Raw genomic sequence first — 20,949 nt, forward strand, 5'->3', positions numbered from 1 at the left:
CCTCTTTGAACAAACACGAGAGGTGGCGTGAGCCGGCTTCCGTCCATTCTCTGATAAATCACGCGGCGGGTCCATTGGTGCAGATGTCTGCTGAATGGAGCAGACAGCAACCCACTGGCCTAAGAAGGGGCAGGGGAGGGGGGGGGGGGGAGTGGACCTCGTAAATCACTTCATAATGGATCATTTAGGAAGTCAATAAATGGACAGGGAGACCCCCACTACAGAGCCGGCTGCACAATAGGCCCTGTGCTTCACTTATCACCTAACGTGTGTCTTCCATGGCCTTGGAGGGCAAGGGTCAGCCTGGCTTTGTGATTGGACATAATCCGTTTTCAGTTGTGTGTGTGTGTGTGTGCGTGCAGATGTGGTTGTGGGTGTTGCTGTGCAAGTGTGTGTGTTGTTGATGCCGTCACCCCCTGGGCCTAAATCACCCTGGGTGTATTCATGGAGGATTGTATTACTAGGTGGGGACGACGCACTGAGCCCGATTGTTTAGAAAACACAAATGATGACAACGAATGATTGCAAGAAAATAATCCCTTTCTGCCGGAGCCCAGGCCAACGCTCCGCCTCACGGTCAAGTTGATTTTATTTATTTTTTCTCGAATGTGAATTAATACGAGTGTATCAAGGCTCTCGCTCTGCGGCGATGATGTGTTTTGATGTTCCGCATAAAACGTCCGTCAGCGGTGTCACGCACAGCGGAAACTGCAGTACCATTTGGATGTGGAACACGTGCTCTGCTATTTAGGTTGAGGACTCCGGTTGGTTTACCTGGCTTGTTTGTAATAACCGTCCCCAGATATCGGCGGCAGAAATGTACACAGAGGTAAAGCGAACGCGGTGAAGCCCTGATAGGCCTGTCACAACAGATGTTCCAGATGCAGCTGAGTGTCAAATGATGCCTCGGGTTGCATTATCATCCATCCTCCACCTCCTCATACTTCACTGGCAAGTCCTTGGCACCCTGTCTCTTTGGAGCTCGACACATCTGGGCATATTCAGTGTTCAGCGATTTTTCGACCGGGCCCTCGCAGGTTTCGCCCTTCCTCTGTGTGAAATGAATGATAGATGCGTATATTATTATGGTTCAGAATGGCCTAGGCCTGTTGAAAGCATGCCAGAGCCTATTTAGGTGTGAGTGTAGAAATGTAATGTAGATAATATTTTCCAATGCAGGCACCACACTCATCATATGGGTTGGCATTGAATTGCATTTCTTTATAATTCCTCTAGTAGGCGCAATTTCTTTGATATGCCAACTTGGAGAAGGAGTTCACTCTTTTAATTCTACTGCAAAGATTTATAATAATTGTTTATACCCTTGGCCATAAAAACGATATTGCTATGGCTTAATATGATGTAGCTATGCTTCATCATATTGGGAAAAGTCATTCTCCTATGTCCCAAACTTAGGCTATTATAGTAGGCTATTATAGGTCCTATTTAGACTATAAGATTTAACTTCTATAGGCTAAACCAGGGGGTATCCTAAGGCTTTAATGTCAAGCACCCCCAGACAGATACGCATTAGGCCAGGGACCCATTTGATGAGATTTTGTCTGAGGGACCCCCATCTGAGGAGTTTTGTGTTGCTGGATATGATGTGGTACAGAATTGGACAACTACTGCAGGTGGGGTGAAGAGAGTGGGGGGAGTGAACAGGTATTCCTCTGTCATTACCTCACTGTCCTATCTTTAAATGAAATTATAATGAAATAAAATTGTTGCTCATTTTGCTGGTGGACCCACTGCAACCCCCTCAAGGGGCCCCTGGAGGTCCCTGGACCCCAGTTTGGAAGCCACTGGACTAGGGATGTAGCCTAGTGGAGGGTAAACCCACCTAAACCCTGTTTACCCACCTTTTTTAGCCTGACATATATATTTTTTTACCTAATTGAAAAGTAGTAAGTAGCATCAAACTAATGTAAGTTATATGATATGGTCTTTTAAGGAAAACCTAGCAAAAATGAATGCCTTTCTGAAAATATAGTAATTGATTTGTATTGCTGGTTGTTCGCCTCATAATGACCACTGACTGGACGCAAGGACTGGAGCTCATAGTTCACCCCCCTTCTTCTTTTTTTAATCACTGCATGGAGTTATACTGAATGAGACGTTGTCAGCAGTCTCATTGATGTTCCTTATGCCGTGTCTAAACGGTAATATCTATGTCCCTATACGGCCTTTGACCTGTCTTCACTCACCGGGCCCGGGCCCACATCAAGGCCCGGCGGTGCGCGGATAAACTCAACCGGGTCCCGGTGTCCTCCACGGCTTCCTGCGGGACCGACCGGCCGCTCCTCAGCACCTCCTCAGCACCTCCCGCCCGGCCTCGGCTCACACCAAGCGGGCCTCGCATCTCCGGAGCGCTGCTTCCTGACCAGGCCGCACAGGAACACGCAATACTGAACTGGAGAACTATTTTACGATAAAGAACTATAATACCCTATATGAATATGATACCATACGAGATGGGAAAAAATACCATACAGTCGGATAAGGTCGCTATAAAGTTGCTATTGAGGACCAGACGTCCTTAGGAAAATAGTGTTAGGGTTGGCCTAAGCGTTTTGAATCGGTTTAAAATATAGTTTTCTGGCCGATGTCCAATGTTTCTGACATAAATATATTTTCATGTGTAGCATAATTTAGCAAAATAAATATTATGAGATTACTATTAGGCTAATTAAAAATGGTCAATACATTTGCGGGCTGTCTCTTATTGTCCTGAAAAAATGTTCGTCATCAGCTGAATTTTATAAATTTAATACTTTTTGTGCACGAGACGTCATCAAAATGTTATCACTTTTATGGCCCATTGGCTTCTTAATAAAATTACGCTAAAAAAAATTAAGTTTTAGGACCAGAGCAATCTTTCCAGTAAGTGAGTGTCACATGTTGTTGGTGTTTCTGCCCCAAACAAAAAAATATTATACAACCAATTAGTCGCCGTTTAAATGAGTGGAAACATTATTTAACCTTTGACACCTTTACAAGCCATTAAACAGTCAGAGGTCAGGCGCCCCCAGGCATCCTTTTTCCCGGCTCGCAGCTCAGTGGCAGCTGGGTTCAAGGAGAAAAAATACATTATTGAAATGAATCATTAGGATACGTTTCCTTTTGTACCCTGACAGTCACAAATCCCCAAGCAGACTGTGTATTTTTTCCAACAAGATTAACCTTGACAACAAAGCATTCCTCATAGGACTTCAAATAGGGGATGGAAATGGCTGCACAGATAGGGGGGTTTTGACATTCCTAAAATATCGCCCAACTGTCCCATTACATATGAGCAATGATATCCTTTTGGGTTGGGGGGAAATGTAAATGCTTTCTTTTTTCCTATTTGTGTGACATGACATGGTGCTCTCATTTTCTGGGAAGTGGTCTCGTTGAAAAGCCCACTTGGGGCATTTGACCACTTATAAAAGAAGATTAATTAAATAACATTTTTATCAGATTGTTTGGGCAGCAATCTGATGAAAAATACATGCAAAAATGCCTCATAAGTGACTATGGAACGACATGTATTCTAATTATTTAAATGTATTTTTCCAATTAATTGTTTCAACTGTTTATTATTCTTATGAAAAATGTGATGCCATGACCTTTTTACTGCAACAATACATAAATGCCCTGTAGCTGCTTATTTTAATCATCATCAATCACTGGAAGACTACGGTGTGTAATGATATCACAGTCCTTAGTTTAGTTGCACACATGGTCTGTCAAGAGACTGAGAGAGTTATGTCTTTGTGTGTATGGGAAGTATGGTCTGTGAGTGAGTGTGTGTACGTGTGTGTGTACGTGTGTTTTTCATAGAACCAGGTGCAGATCTCCACATTTGAACTGCAGTGCATAATAGTGCGGTCTAATGTTTAGACAGCTTCCAAGTCCTCATTCCCACTGACTGCAGGAACGGCGCAGCACAACCCATTTCAACAGGGCAAATCCGGTCGGAGAAACCTGAACAATGCTATCAGTGAGGTAAGCTTTTTTCCCTCCCTCCTAGCCATGCAACAGCAGACAGCGCTCTGAATGGAAGACCGGTAGAAAGACCTATATTTTTTTTTTTTATGAATTACAAGAATTTAATGTTTATTTTACAGATACAGAACAGTCATTCTGCTTCATTTATTTACTTTGAATTGCTGCAAGTCAGTGCCATGGTACAAGCTTCTCAGAGCGGCTCAAGATGTTCAGAACGTTTCAAAATCATATCTCTTTTTTTCTTTTTTTTTTTCCTCAAACAAAAACATTTCGATGTGTTTCGACACCCTCTCTGATGAGCTCAACATGCAAACATCTCGTCTACCTAGAAGGTTGATGGACTATATAACATATGGCTTTTTTGAAAGCGAGAAAACAAAGAAAATCAAAAAAAAGTGCATCCAACACAAAACAACAACAACAACAACAAAAAAAGAAAAAAGAATTCAATTCCAGTCCGTGATCAAAAGTATCGTCCGTGTGTTAAGGAGAGGTCCCTCCTGTCCCCTCTGTTTGCTGGCTCAATGTCTGCACTGCTCAGGTGAGAGGCGCCCTGATGTGGAGCTATTGCCGTTTTTGGGTTCAAAGGTCAAAGCCGACCTCTTCCGGGGCTCAGAGCGTGTGCCCGTCCTTCCTGCAAAGATGCATTTCCTTTTAAATAAATACGGCAGGGTTTATCCAGCGACAAGGAGCGTGCAGCTTGTGAACGCGCCCCGCAGGTTGCGTAAGCCATGTGGAGACAGAGTTGCGTTGTGTTTTCCCGCCTGTCCGCATTCCCACAGTGCCGCTGGCCGTTCGCCCCGGTGGGCAGCAGTCATTATCTGGGCCCGTAGTCGTAGTTAGCGGGGGCGCTGGTGGCCGAGTACATGTTCGCCGTGGCCGGGTTCATGTGGTGGTGGTACGTGTGTCCTCTGATGCCGGGTAAAGGGTAGGGCGATGGCCGGGTCTTGGCGCCCAGGTAGTGTTCGTAGGTGGTGGGGTACTTGTAAGGGTGGTGGTGCAGGGTGTCCGGGGGCAGCGAGTGGGCGTCCGGCCGGAGGTCGTGGGGAGGGCTGGGCCGGCCGCTGGTGAGGGGGACGGCGTGGAGGCCCCCGGGGACGGGCAGGGCGGGGCTGAGGACCCGGGACATGAGCTGGTGAGCCGGGTCGGCGTGTATGGGCGTGCCGCTGGGGTCTCGCTCGTAGTCCCGTCTGCTGTCTTCTGGAGGGGAAGAGAAACCAGGATTAGTCAGAAACAGCCAAGCACTTCTTGGTTATACTGGCAGGTTGTGTGTATTTGTTCCAATATTAAGCATGTCTAGTTCTGTACTCCAAAATAGGGTTCAACAGACATGGGTTTTTGAATGCTGATACTTATCAATTGTAGCTGGCGATACTCAATATGTTGCACCGATATACAAAATCTTTGAATTTGATCATTTTCATGCCCAAAAATGACAAGTATTCAGTGTTTCAGGGTGGAAAAGCCTCTGAAACAGCAGTTAGACCATCATAGGACACTAAAACTCTGCATTGAACCCCAGACTAATGAAATTCTTTTAGGTGGATTAGCAGCTCTTTAAGTCAGGGTGACCCACCACACCTATTCACTGGTAGAGGAAAGTCACTTACTGCTTTTAAATGAAGATTTAATAAAATGCATTAAGAAAATAAAATTCAATTGCAGGTTTTACAGACAGTTTTTATGTAGCTGTGGTCAGGGAGGAACCTCCATTGTATCAGAGGTGGATGACATTGACTGGCTGATACGTGATATTTAATAAAAGGCCAAAATCTGCCTGATATATCAGTCTAACCTTACTCTGAATGCTGAGGACAAGAATGTAAAAGAAAATTGGGGGGGGGGGGGGGGGGGATATGCGACCATGCCAAAAACCATATTTCTCGCAAAGGTTGAATAACTTCATGTGACTTTGTTTCAGGTTTGATAGCAAGAAGCAGTGTTGAAACGAAACAAAGAGCGAGCTGCAGACCTTTCTCTGTGCCGTTCTGCTGAGGGGGAGATGACATTGGGTTTCTTGTTCTGGCAAAGGCACTCATTATTGGCAGAGAGCCTGGCCTGTGATTCCTGGGCCTGCAGCAGGGAGAATGGATTCAGTTACACACTCATTTAATGAATGTCAAAGGTGCAATTTCTGTATTATATATTAAGATAGATGATTTATGTGCATTTTAAGAGTGTACATCGATGCATGTAATGAGCATTTGCACATTAACAGGCCCTCGAGTTACTGAGACTAAAATGTTAGTTATGTAAAGCAACCTGTTACATGATTCACATTAACCTGTTATAAGATACAACAAGAATCCCCGTAAATTCCAGGGTCGTCAATTCAATTCATATAAAAAACAATTAAGTCATATGCAGACCTGGGTGAATATTATTTGGAAATTAGTCTAAGCGTTTGCTTTAAAGTGCTTGGGGAACTAGACGAGTTTACTGCATTAGGACAATTCAGTGTCTAGTAATTTGTCAATCACAGAAAAGTATACTCAATTAACATTAGCCAGTGATTGTCTACACACTCATTTTGTTCTTTCATGTGGCAAACTCCATCTATCTGGCACCCGAGTGTGATAAAGCAAACAATTAAATTATTTGGCAAATACCCTCTGGCCCCAGGTCGGCTCCTTTGTGCCTCTTCACACTGTGTGGAAACATGCAAATGAAACTGGCTGATTTTTTTTCTACATGCAGATCCTTACCAGTCCTCTGGGTCGCAGTCCCTGAAGCCCTTTGCGAAGGGATTACTGGCTATCTTCAGCTGTGTGATCTGAAATCCACAAGACGGCGTCAAATAAACCTCCTTGTCATATCATTAGACACAATGTCATTTCCAGTATATTCAGATAGGCCTAGACACCCATTAGTGGCTGTAGGCTGGCATGATGAAGAGCTGAAAAAGCCACTTTCAAAAATCACATCTCAATAAGCCCCTAGGTTGTCATCTGTGAAATATGTAAGTGAATAGTTGAGCACCATCTTCATGTCCATTCAAACTGGTTTAGAGTGCAAATCAATTAAAATAACTGCTGGTTGTAGCCTACTTATTTATTATTTCCTGTATTGTGTATCCTGCAGTGTTTGCACCTTTTACAGCTGCAAAGATATTCATGTGGTATAATTAGCTTTTCATTCATCGATTTCCATACAGACAAAACACATTCCCACCCCCAGGTCTTTTGGATGCTCTGAAGAGTTTTAGGCACCTGATCCGTTCATAACATGCAGAAGGTTTCTCATAATACAGTTATTATGCATCCTGACACCAGCTCATGTTTGACAGACTGAAGTCTGATTAAGACTATGAATTCTAGACAGTCCTAATTACATTAATTGCAAGAAATATTTTATTTAACCTTTATTGATTTAATCAGGTTAGTCACTGAGATTAGGAATCTAATGATTTTCTTTTTAAATGAGACCTTGCAATTAGAAATAGAGCTAAAAAAAAAACCAATCATCAACCACACAGTAGGCAGCATAATCAAATTAAGGACTTGTTGAAATTAAGTTATTCGTGAATTGATATTAAGGCAACAAGTTCGTCTACTTTATGTAAATTGTAGGCAATCAGGGCTTATCAGGGCTTCAAGTGTAAAAATAATTTCCACTGTAGAAAATCAGTGACGTACAATACCAAAATCCCTCCTAACTCAATCCTTATCTTATCTACTACATTTCTTAACACTGATCAACCTGTGGTCACGGGAATATTATAATGGCACTACACTCCTCGCTATCGGCTACTTGTAATGTTGCTGATCTAGGAATTTAATCTTATTCTACTGTTGCACTCATCGCAAGTCGCTCTGAATCACCGATGAATGCCTAAAATGTAAAATTCCAACTGGTGCGAGTGGAAACCGACACCGGGGGGTCAGACTGATGGAAAACAGAGCAGGAAAAGACGCACGAAGACGAGAGGAATCGGACAGCTGTGCGCACACATCAGCGGCATGACAACATTTGGGCGCAAAAAATACCCGCACTTAAATAGACTGTGGTTTATATTGACTATAGCATAACTGATTTGTTTGTTCCTCCGTGCGTAAACGGTCTCTAATAGTCCGTGTTGTAAACCTGTGATAGGCAGAAGCAATAGCTGATTTGTTTTCTTGTTATACCCTAAGAAAAAAAATCCCTATAATATTCCTATAATAGCCTATATTTATAGGGACTTATGTGTGTGTCGTAATCAATAGTGAGTTTATAGTGACTTTATCGTACTTTGTAGTATTTTTTTCATCTCCTATGGTATCAATATAATATTCCTATAATATTCCAGTAGGATATTATATCTAGGATAGTTTATAGTGTGATATCTAGTATAGTTGTTTTTCATAAGGGAATCAGGTAGCTGCAGTGTTACTGTGTTTTTGCCCTTCACATCAGGTGAAACTGCTGCAGCAGCCCATGTGAGTCTTATAGTGGGTCATGGCGGCTCCTTACCCGGTGGTTCTGGTATGCTGTGACCGCCGTGAAGCGGGTTTCCTCAAAAACAAAGGTCTTATAATTCTCCTCGGCGTATTTCTCGCTGTCTTTGCGGGGATCCACATAAACCACGTGGAACCTGGGCTGGTAGCGGTGCATGGAGTTGAGGATGATCTGCAATGGAAAGAGGACGCATTAGCAGTCCTAGAAGTATTAGGCATGAAATAGGCTGCAATGCAACAGGCAAGCATCGTGTTAAATGTCCAGTTGGCTATGTCATAATTCGGTCTTGTCGTTTTTATCATTATAATGAAGAGCAAAGATTAAGCTAAATAAATAAATAAAAATCCAGAAATGTATTTGGAAGCCATAGCCTATTTAAAAAAATAAATTTCCCTCTAAGCTGATTGTTGGTGACCTATGTCTAATCACATCGACCAAATAGCCTAATATTTTTTCAGCCATCACTAATGTAGTCAATATTAGCGGGGTTCTAAGTTTTTGCTGGCAAATGTTATTAGATGCAGGAATACAGCTTGACGCTCCTGTCACATGTGCAGTTAAACGTGTAATTTGAGCTTGCAGAACAGTCATAGCCCTGAATAGGCCTACCTGAGAATAATGAATAGCTCCATTCTCATTTGGAGTGCAATAATTTATTTTTAAACACGTTTTAAAAAAAGTAACCATGCAACAATAATAATGAAGTAGCCTATAGGCCTACTGTATCCTAATCATACAGACATATGCTGAACATATGCATGAGGTGGCATTTAGGCCCATTTCCATCCAGTAGGCATGTTTCACCTTTGTCCTCATTGCTGGCTAAATTGAAAATCCTTTCAAATTTCCCCTTTGCTTTCAAATTCCATGTTGCAGGCACACGCGGAAATACAGGCAAGCGCAGAGGAAGATCAAACGGAAAAGGCTGAATTAATTTCCAGTGGTGAAATGTTCCATTGCCTTGCCGTCATTTTTGGAGTTTTGCAACCCTGTATCATCCCATTATTACAGAAAATATACAGTCTTATTGCAAGTTGAATCAAGCTTTACAATCAGTAATAGCCTACTACAGGATAACACTATGTATCGGTACTTGTATCAATCAATTTGAAGGTGAATAAAATTCTCCAACCTCTCCCTAACGAATATTCCTATAAGAACTTAGTTTGTCTAAGTGGTGAGTTTATAGTGACCTTATCCTACTTTATAGTATTTTTAATCTCCTATAGTATCACTACAATATTCCCGTAATATTCCTATAGGGACTTTGCGTGTCTGTGATACTCAATATTGGCTGTATGGTAGGCTATTTCTATCTCTTATGGTATCAGTGTAATATTCCTAGCGTGTTTAAAGTGAGATTATCCTAATTTATGGGTTGTTGTTTTTTTTATTTTTTTTCTCCTATCACTATAGTATTTCTGTAATATATAGGGCTAATAACTTAGTTTGCTGTGATATTTGTATAGTAGTGTTCTAAAATTGATTATAGAATTACCACCGTTTTATTGTTTTTCATAAGGGCGTGAACTCTCTGACCCCTAGCTGAGCCTGTAGGCTATAGCGATGCCCTTGTGTTCATATTGGAATCTTTAAGTCTTTATTGCATGCATGTGATTTATTTACTCTTCCAGCCGTGTACTCACATGGCCGTTGTCGTCCAGCAGGTTGTTAGTGAGTTTGAGTTTATCAAAGGAGACGATCTGCTTCATCCACTGGGCGCCTTTGGCCGGGGAGTCAGGGTGGTAGTGCACCCTGCCCGGGGTGGCGGGGTCAGCTTTACCGGCCACCAGCCACGAGGAACTGTGGAAGGCATACCTATAGGACAAAAAACAATAAATACATTTAAACAAAATAAACCAAAAAGGTAGAGGTGTCATCATTAGTTTTCTTCTTTTAGATCTCTGTGGACTCAATTCAATAAACCAACGTTAGAACATTAATACCCATACACAAATATAGGCCTATTTGCATATATTTTGTATGCATGTTTGCTGTATGGAAACCACATATTTATAGTTTAAAAAATGCTGTATCTTTTAACGTTATGATTATGATTTATGTAGGCTACAATATATGGAGGAAACGTATGTCAGTATTACAAACAATGGTGCACTTTAATTTATGTATGCTCTAGTGCATTTGCATGTATTTCAATGCATGGTACAGAAATAATTTGGACGTGGAATAATTTGAGTGTTGCTTATCTTATGCCAGGATCCATTAAACAAGAGGACATTTTGAAATATGAGTACAGAGCCTACAATACAATAGTACAGTACAATACATCATTCATAAATAATAATTTTACTGATTTTTTTAAAATATATGTATTCACCCAATGATACATTATATATAAATATATTTACTTGGAATAGCTTGCCATGATAAACTACTGAGAAATATATATAAATATATATGTTTAAATATGTTTTATACGATGTTTTTTTTTATGTATTTTTGCGCATAGGACTAAAAGCTGCACAAAGTGGATATGGAACCCATTAAAAACCTCCGGACATATTACAATATTTTGATGGTGCCATAATGACTAATTATGTGTTTCAGTTTTATAAAGACACCCAACATTACCTGTATCGTTTGTCGTCTACTGGTAGGAAGTCCATTAGGAGCATGTAGTCCGCCATGGGATCCATCCCAAATATTTTCACTTGGAAAGTTGGAAACATTCTCCTGGCGAGGAAGAAAACGTGGGATGAGTTAAATGTAGGCCTTAGATGCTCGCTATTGCTGCTTTTGTGGGTGGGTGCACATTTTGTTTACATGTTCCACTTTTTAAAATTGGATCATTTGTGTGTGTCTGTGTGCGTGCGTGTGTGTGTGTGGAGGGGGTTTGTTAAATAGCCTGTGCCCGGCTTGAAAATAGTGTTTTAATTATTCGGAATGCGTCAGAGCAGCCAACGGATATTGCCAAAAATATTTCTCAGAAAGCCAACGTGTTTAGAGAGCGACAGTCAGCTCCGGGCCTGCAGAGCACGATGTGGCCCCCGAGGTTGGGGCTGTAGGAAGAAGACAGAGGCCCCGAGCTATTGAAAATGACGTGATTCAGTCCGTGCGTAACCGGAGCAGGACGTGGATAAAACTCTGCCTGATCCAAATGAGGCTTTGGGTCTGTAGCCTCCTATAGCTCCACTTTATACGCTCTGGCAGTGCGCTTTCATTTCTCTTCTGCCCGTTTGATGAATTCCAGACACACGTACACACACATGAACACACACAGAAACACACATGCACAATTTACATGGACGTCATTTAGGTATGGCAAGGTGTGGCGCTCGTCGCACTAGTTTTTATCATTAGAATGGAGAGAAAAATATTGCCAGAAATGTATTTGGAAGTCATATCTAAGATAAATCACATAACGGAGCATTCAGGGCCGATATTCCCTCTACATTGGCCACCTAATAATTTATCACACTTACCAAATAATAAAATCTTGTCATTAGTCATCGCTCAACATTGTCCCCAGACATTCAGTGGATATACGTGAAGTTTGGCTATTAAATGAATTGGATGCAGGGACTTTGGGTTTAATCAATCGACGCCCCCGCCGCACAAACACATTTGTTTTTCCCCTTTTCTTTCCTCATCCAGCTCCGCTCTGCGGGGTGTATTCCCCAAGAACGTAAATTGAAAGTTGAGTAATCCGCCGAGTCAGTGAAAGGGATCCTAAAAAATCAACGCTCAATTAACGTCAGTGTCGTGGCTAGGTGAGGCTGAAGGAGCCTGTAAAGTGCTCTGCTGCGGATCTCCTTTCCGCTGTCAGGGAGAGGAGAGGAGAGGAGAGGAGAGGAGAGGAGAGGAGAGCGGCTCAGCTCTACCTTCACTTCTGGAACCAAAGAAATCAATTGCCTACCTGTTTCTATGCCGTAATACTTAGCCTACAGTATGGCATTAAATAGGGGCTCTGTGATACATGTCATGTCTAGTGTTTACTGGCTGAAAATAATGATGATAATGTGATATTTTACGGCCCCCTGTAGGGAAATCCTCCTTTCTCTTCCCCCCTGCACAGAGAGGTCAGAGGTCAGATCTGGTAGGGATTCAGTGTTTTTGCTCAAGGACACTTCAGCAGGCTGGATGTTAGCCGACACAAGAAGCTTGAACCCGGTGTCTTTAACCACCAGGCCACCCTGCTGCCTAATATAAGGGAATTCAGTAGGGAATGACTAAATGAAGCTGTCCAAATACAAAGGCCAGATTTAAGGCCTGATGTGCGCAGTCCCGCTCCAGAAGCAGCTCTCCTCCTGTTTTATCACCAGACTTGCACCAAACCGAAACCAGGTTTATGCCAAGCGCATGCTGTTTATTTAACTAAAATGCTATTTCTTTCTGAGACGGTGAAGAGGAAGGGGTGGGAGGCGGACAAACTGTAGACCTATAATTAGGAAATAATGTCATCCGAGGCAAACGCATGTCGAGACCCGAGTAAAAACAAAGTTGCAACAGTGTAATAGGCTCGTATAGGGAGAATGTGTACACTCGGTTGTTATGATTTTGTTCGCTCACACACGTAAGGACTGTCTGTGGATTAAAGGCCGTATAATGGCCCGTAACAGCGGCGCGTAAAATTGAGGTTGACGGTGAAGGAAAACAGCCGAGAGTCGCGCCGACTGCCCTTAAAGCCCAGCAGGATCAGATCAACATGGTGTTTACAGCTGTAAGGTTAGCGTCCAACTATCAAACCGCCTGCGTGTCTTAATCCATGCGTCCTGAATAGTATAAAACATCTCCACTAAGCAGGCATATGCTGCTCTATTGCACGAGCTTTTATTAAAATACTTTTAAGAACACCAAATGGAAAATATGTCCAGATGCGTTAGCACGAAGATGAAGTTAGTGCTTTTATTTATTATTATTATTTTAGCACATCCAGCTTATTCAAGATTATGCTGAATGTGTTTTGAATAAAGCTAAAAACCAACATGACAGGCAGTAATGCGTGAGAAGTAAGATTAGGTTCACTCCTGTAGTATGTTTGCATTGCTGGGTTATTTTTACCAGTCTGATCCCATAACATGCTGCTTGAAATGTATACTGTTAAACAATGACGTGGAAAATTAAAATGTGGCTAAACTATCATCAATATAAATAATAATATATCAATATAAACATTTGTTTTTGTTTTTTTCTCAGAAAAGCATTAATTTATGCTTGCTTCATTAAAATACCCTATCCTTATATAACTTACATAAGTTTCATACTATTTACCCGTGATGTATACTATGCATTTACATCACATACATTTATATAAGCCTTAAAATGTTAAATAAAAAGGTGGGTAAACTGAATTTAAATGGGTTTTGCCTTCCACTCAACAATATACACCAATGTCTCACAAATACTGCTACTATACTAAAGAATACAAGACCTGCAAGTCTGATAGAAGTTATGATGGTTCTTTACGCAGGATATAGCCTAGAATAAAATTGCATAGTATTTATATGCTATATTAAAAGTATGCCTAGTCCAAACTGAGAATAAACGAATTAGTCCAGTCTATAAAGTTGCATGACGGCCTGGGGAGAAAAGTGATTTCCCAGCTCCAGGCCTGTGTTTTTATTCACTCCTCCACTCACCTGCCGGCCTTGGTAACGATCATCTCCGTGCCCAGTTGATTAAACTCGTCCCATAAAGCTTTCATCTCCAGCTGGACGTTAATGTTGGCCACTTTGGGGTTCTTCTTCACTATGCTCTTGCTGTTCGGCGTGGAGCTGGAGGACGACGAGGAGCAGTTGGGAGTCCCGGCGTCGCTCGGCTGGGCCTGGCCCGGGTTGGAGCCCGGGTAGTTGTAGTTGTGCTGCGCGGCCGGGCAGGGCTCGAAGTGGGCTTCATGCTGGCTGTAGGGGTCCCCGGGGGACGGAGAGAGGTGGTAGCCCCCCGGCGTGTTGAGGCTGCTCAGGCTGCTCGTCGTGAAGGCTGCAACATCGCAAAAATGGGACAGCTGCGTCAGCCACGGGCTGGATATGGCTGAAATCATCCCAAAAAACTGGATTTACCAAATATGCCTTGCACTTTGGGTGGGTTATAACACAATAGCAAAAAACAGAAGCAGGATTCAGTGATCTCCAAATGAAGATGTCAGGCAGAAATGCACCTCTTTCGATTCAAAAGTTTCCGTCTCGACTGCTCATTAATCCTTGAGGTTGCATCCACTGCCAGCATACTAGGCTGCCTGCTCTAAAATAGCAAAACGTCCGAATAACGACGATAGATTTACCAAAAACGTTGTTCGCGGAGAAATATTGAACTATTCCGCGCAAAACGAGCTTTGAGTGTGCTTAATGTCTTTTTTTAACCGACCTACTGCGCTCCAAAGTAACTCCAAGCGGCCTCTGTTGTGCGCTACTGCTGTGTGTTAAACTGCAACCCAGTCTCCTCTCTTATCTGACGCAGAGGGCCTCCCCTTTACGATAAAACCGGTTCTTATTTCTATTTAGATAAGGAACTGCAGGTAATGTGCCTTTTCCTCGCCTTGGGACGAGACTGATTGACAGAGAAGTGCGCCCCTTTTTAATGGGCTTTCCGGCACCCATTTAACTTTTGGATAAGGGTATCGCCCACATCGCCCTCCGTTCACAAACAATAGAGGATCTGGCTGGCACAGTGGAGTGTAAACGGTTTACAAGGTAAACACACATTGATTTGCATGAGCAAACAAACAGGCTGCAGGTGACAGTTGCTTCGTCGTTATTTGACAAATGGTAGATCTATGGAATTGGATATTCATTCCCCCTGAGCTGGATATGCTTATTATGGTCTGTTTTTACCATTACGCACACAGGGTGCCCGTGTAAACCCTCCTCCTCCTGGCTTCATTTTCAATGTATGTGCTCCTGTCCATGAGTTGAAGTTGACTCTACTGTACAACTCTTTAGGGTTTTGGAGTGGGAAACTTTTTTTCCACTCTGGCTGCTTTGTATGGATAGACTTCTCCTCTCTGATGGTGATTACGAGGCTTTGCATAAATTTGCATTATTTAAGTCGGCCGACTTTGTCAGAATTTATTTTTGAAATGATTTCATTCATGCGTTGAAAGCAGCACTCATCCCTCCGTGGTTTTTCTTATTTTGTTGAAAATACAAATGAACCGAGCAGATACGGGGCAGACGTGTGTTATTTCGTGGGTGTTATGGGTTGAGATGTATACATGCTACAGCAGCTATAATACACACCAAGGGCATCAACAAACAAATTTACCTTCCATTTCCCGGGTGACAGTGCTGTAGTGCATTTTAAAGGAACTGTGGTTGTGCAGGTCTGGCTTGTCCAGGCCGGTGCCTTGTTTGTCAAACGCTGCGTTTCCTGCTTGCTCTGCAGCCGAAATCAGAGAGGCAATACTGAAAGCATTTGCCTTTGGAGAGAGGGGACCGCCGTCGTCCATAGGCGAGGGATCGAGTCGGGAAAAGCCGTCCCACCTCCTCCTCCTCCTCCGCTTTCCAACCGCGCAGAAAGCAGGAGAAGGCTGCGCACAATAGAGAGGAACATGCGCCAAAATGGGGTTTTCACATTCCGCCACCGGTGCTCCTTGGGTGCGGGAGTTTGGCGAGCTGGAGAGACTGCTCTGAAAGTATTCCCACGGCTATTTTGAAGACGCGAAAACCTGTCCGCTGCTCAGATTCATTTGATCAACCAGCAAAACTTGTCCTTTGGTATCAAAACATGGTTCATCCGCGCACAGAGAGAGAGAGAGAGAGAGAGAGCTTCCCTTGTTTCCCCTCCAGTCGGTGGCGGGGTGGTGTCATCTGAGTCCTGCCTTGAGGAGAAGCTACTACTGCTGCGAGAATGTCAAAAGTGAGAGAGATCCACGCCTCCCTTGCACTAGTAGGAAAAAAGTGTGTGCGCTCTGCACTGGATGTTTTATTTCAATAAGACCTTGTCAGTCATTTGAATTCAACTCCAACGTCATTGCAATGTCCGGCTTCAAAGTGCGCCACTTTTCCAGTAAATTATAGGCCTATATATGCTTGTGCGTGTTTTAGCTGTCCGAGCCCAGATAGCGCTGCTCCGTCCTCGAGCTTGCCTGGAACATCAGGCTCTGCACTGCAAAAAATGTCCATCTGAGCGAGTCATATGGGGGAGGATGGAGTCTTAAAATCTGGTTTTCCATAAAGCAAGAGAAGAAAACAGGCATCGAGGCTAGATAATTCCATTTGTTTCCAATATACATATTTGGAGTTGTTTTTCTTTTTCTTGAATCAAGTATGTTGAAATAAGCCAGGTCACTCCACTATAAGGGAATGGTACTTAATTCAAGTAATAATAATTAAAAAAAAGATCTTGACACTAGTGGAACTGAATTGGAAGCAAGTATCTCACCACATTAGCAGATTTTTTTTCACCTGTTCCACGAAAAATTAGATTTTCAGAGTACATACTGGACTAAATGGCTTGCTAAGGTGGATATTTTTTGCAGTGGGTCTCATCGGAAAGTGAACTTGACTATTGGTGCTGAAATATCACTCATCGCAGCTGTATTCACATAAGCTGAACAATTGTTTTACTCGTGTATACCATCCATCCGTGCGTCCATGCAATCACCTATTTGTCCGTTGCATCATTTATTTTTGAGTACAGCCCTCTAAGACACTTTTTTCCAAAGCAGTAAAGTCACATGTGTAGGACTGCAGCGGGCCTGAAATGAAACCCCAAGCAAAATCCTTCTTTGTGCGTCATTTCACGCAATTTTATCTCAGATTTACGCAGCCTTTCGCATATCAAACCTTATTCCTCACAAAGACGCACAGAAACTTTGCCAAGCGCCGAGCGCCGGTCAGTAAACAGAGCGAGAGAATAAACACACACGGCGGCTCAGTAAGGCCAGAGCTGGACTTGACCTCTCCGCCTTGCGCCTCCAGTATCGCCTTTGGTTCTCAGCTTATCGAGGTTCAGCATTAATGAAGCAGCAACCAAAGATGTGTTTTGTTGGAGCTGCTGCGATAGCGGCCGGATTGAGTCTAATTTACACTGGAGCCATTGAATAAAGTGTGAAGGCAGCAGCGGGGTACTAATGGGATAAAGCAGTTAGAGGATTAGCCCTATTTGTTTTGGATGTTTCTCTGTAGGAGCCAATGAGCATAAATAAACTACCGCTGCAACGTGTTGTTTTTGGCAAATATTTTGACACATGGATAGATAGATAGATAGATAGATAGATATATAGATAGATAGATAGATAGATAGATAGATAGATAGATAGATAGATAGATAGATATGTAGATAGATAGATAGATAGATGAAAATAACACATTGGAAAAGATTAATTCCAATTTACGCACGATCCCAGTCTCAACCCAAACTCACAAACTGACAGTACTCCATTCACTCCTGTTTATTTATGAAGTGGGAAACTCATCACGCATGGCGCGGTCTAAAGCATCGCCAAAGATCATGTATTCCGCCCAGTGTGTCCCGGCCTTTCTTTTTTTTTTTATCAGATGATGCCATTGATACCGGCTCACTTCATCATTGCCAAGTCGGAAGCCTCCTTTGTAAATACTCAGGTGATAACAGACAAAATACAGGAGCAGATCAAAATGGGAAGAGACTGTGTTGGAATTCGCTCGCAGGCCTCAGCAGCGGCCAAAGCACAGCGGAGGCATTCAATCGTGCATTTACAAGACTAGTGTATGTTTTGTGTATAGTGTGTATTTTTTTAATGAAAAGACTAACTCAGGTGAAATTTTAGGAGGAAGAAATATACACGATTAACAACGGGCTACAGTTTAATTTCCTATAAGAATAACATATAAAATTAACATAAGGTACGATAAGGTCACTGTAAATTCACTAAGTACCACCGAGACACTGTAAGATCCTATAGGAATATTATAAGAATACTATAGTGAATTTTCGTTAAAGTTATCATAAACTGAGATGAGAAATTAAAGAACCTTCTGAGGAACCCAAATCCCTCCCGAAATATTATAAGAATATTATAGTGATACTCTAGGATATCATACAGTATACAGTACGATGAAGTCACCGTTGAGTGCCACACTATAAGTCCCTATTGGAATATTATTGGAATATTACATGTTATTATTTTATATATTATATACAGGTGTTTGCAGATCTGAATCCTCCTACAATAAGCCTTCACCCATGCGTAAAAGTGACCACACTAATCAATAGTAGTCAATTTTAGATGGATACTATATAAATATCACAGCAAGTCCCTACAGGAATATGATAGGAATATTATAGTGATACCATAGGAGATAAAACTACCATAAAGTACAACAAGGTCACTGTAAACTCACTATAAAGTAGGCACAGACGTTCCTGTAGGAATATTATAGGAACATCATATCATCACAGGAATATGATTTTTCGTTGGGGTTCAAGCAGCTATAATACGAGCAACAAGGAAATGTCTCCCTGCCCATTTTTTGTAGTTCTGACTGTCTGATCATTTAAACATTTTCTCATAGTTTCCTATGGCCGTGCGCCTTCTAATGCGCATTGGCTTCCTTATTGTGCGCCCTAAAGGAAAATTATCCTCTCTTTTGCATGTATATGGCTGCCTAAAGCCTGTCCTACAGACTGTAACGCATGGCCCAGACTTAACAACGAGACAAAGTGGCCTTAGTGTGCGAACAACGTTTACTGACTGGAGGAGGATACAGGCCTAAACACAGGCTGCACCGTTTATACATGTGTCCGATGACTGATGGACACAGAGACATATAATCACATTTCTCTGCTGCTCCATGGTCAACATAAAATTAGAATATTGTATGAAAAGTCGAATCTTTTTTATTTGAAATCTGATGTTGAAATTGTTAACTTATTTACCATGTGGCCAATAAGGGAAATCGAGACTTTTGAATACTGTAACAAAGTATTTAAGTGATTTGAAAATTGGAGGCCCTGATAGTCCAACTCACCCTGGAGGGGAAACTAGGCTTTGATTTTGTGATGTCAGGCTTTCAAACTGTTTTTCAATAAGATACTGGCGAGCAGAAGTCTTTTTAAATTGATACAATGGAGCATTTTGGTGTGAATTTCCACGAGACCATCCTTCATGAAACAGGCCTATAAATTCAAGACTTACACACCTACATAGAGCTAGATTATAGCGCCTAGTCATAGCTATAGCGGCCCGAATGACATTTCCTTTTTCTTACATCGACAATATCCCATGAGATTTTATATATTTCGTTATTTCATGTTATTTATTAGTGCATCCACAAAAAACTCATTTGCTGTGATCAATAACAGAGCATAAAATGAAAAGTCTTTCATTCAGCTTTACTGGTTTCAGTTTAGTAGTGATCGTGCATTAGCCCAGTAATCCGTGATAATACTTATTGAATTTTACAGACTTTGGATAAGAAAAAGTAAATATGTTGGGTATTGAATATGTTTCTGAGTTCTAGGACAACAGGGGAATATTATTCGCCCCGTCATGCGTCAACTTCTATTTTCTAATTTATTTATTTTACAATATACCTTATTATTGTTACAGAATTGAAATGGTCGTTTTGTCTCCAAAAGGCACAATGAGACTTTATATTAGTTTAAATGACAGGACACCGTGCAAAAATGAGTGTGGGCCCAATAGAAGGCAAATCAGTGGAGTTCAGTGCCATTTGGTGTGCGCTTTTACGCACTAAATGAGTGTATATACTATCATTTTTTTCTTTTTGTGAGGTTTGTGAAGTAAAAAAAACAAAGTAGCCTAATTCATCTCCCGGATTGTAATTTTTTCTCACTAAAACTAGTTTTTACACATTTTGAATTATTAGTGACACCGATTAGAGCCTCTCACAGCCTGTTTTATGCCCGTTATTTGTCTTTTACAGGAGAGCCTGAGGTTCCTGTGCTTCCTTATTTAGGAAAGGCCTGTGTGGTCCTGTGTGTCCTGTTGTGGTAACATGATAAATCACTAAACCAAAGACTCCCGCCCATGCCTCATTAAATAGCATAGATCTCGTAAATGTCAAGGCATGGTCTCTGCTATTTTTGTGTTATTATTAAACATATAGATGTGATTAGGTCATCGGTATATCTGGGGAGACCTGTGGGCTCTCTCTCTCTTTCACAGATAAAACACCATAAAACCTGCTGTGATTTTTTTTTCTTAGTGCATTTTGCTTCTCCAGTCTTAAACTTATATATAATAATATATTAATACATTAATTACACTTTCAGATCAATTAACGGATAATAAATCATAGGTTTATCCACTGATCATAAAACAATGATTTTCACATTCACATTGCGTGACTGAGGCTGTAGGGACCGAGGCGGCGCACTCCACGTATAAAACCCTATCCTATCTAAATATTAGTCTAAATCCCTGAATAAGAAGGGGAGGAAGTGAGCAGTTGACCGCTGACAGCTGAGGGCCCGGGGTGTCCCCTCTCTCCGCAGGGCTTTGGGAAACGCGCGGATATGCCCAGGGATGTGGGGGTAAATAATCCAAAAGGTGGCTGAACTGTAGGAGCTCCAGTCGGTGATCACTATGAGGCAAAACAACCACCATTACAAACT

At 41.9% G+C, this 20,949-nt stretch overlaps 1 protein-coding gene across 5 annotated transcripts; it reads right to left on the minus strand.

The window, feature by feature from the left end:
* Window positions 1-3,628: 3,628 nt before the first annotated feature.
* tbx1 (T-box transcription factor 1) lies at window positions 3,629-16,179 on the minus strand. 5 transcript variants are annotated; one of them, XM_071911371.2, is made up of 8 exons: window positions 15,652-16,179; window positions 14,031-14,370; window positions 11,023-11,124; window positions 10,077-10,248; window positions 8,446-8,601; window positions 6,699-6,766; window positions 5,966-6,066; window positions 3,629-5,190 (listed from the first exon to the last, which is right to left on the minus strand). In XM_071911371.2, the coding sequence occupies exons 1-8, from the start codon at window positions 15,833-15,835 to the stop codon at window positions 4,811-4,813; spliced, it is 1,503 nt and encodes a 500-aa protein (XP_071767472.1). In that variant the 5' UTR covers window positions 15,836-16,179; the 3' UTR covers window positions 3,629-4,810. The 5 variants fall into 5 exon arrangements, with proteins under 5 accessions (XP_071767472.1, XP_071767469.1, XP_071767468.1 ...); XM_071911368.2 differs by having other exon boundaries at window positions 14,031-14,421; XM_071911367.2 differs by having other exon boundaries at window positions 3,630-5,193; window positions 14,031-14,421.
* Between the last annotated feature and the right edge of the window lie 4,770 nt (window positions 16,180-20,949).

This window comes from Centroberyx gerrardi, chromosome 8, assembly GCF_048128805.1.
Source record: "Centroberyx gerrardi isolate f3 chromosome 8, fCenGer3.hap1.cur.20231027, whole genome shotgun sequence".
NCBI classification, from domain to species: Eukaryota; Metazoa; Chordata; class Actinopteri; order Beryciformes; family Berycidae; genus Centroberyx; species Centroberyx gerrardi.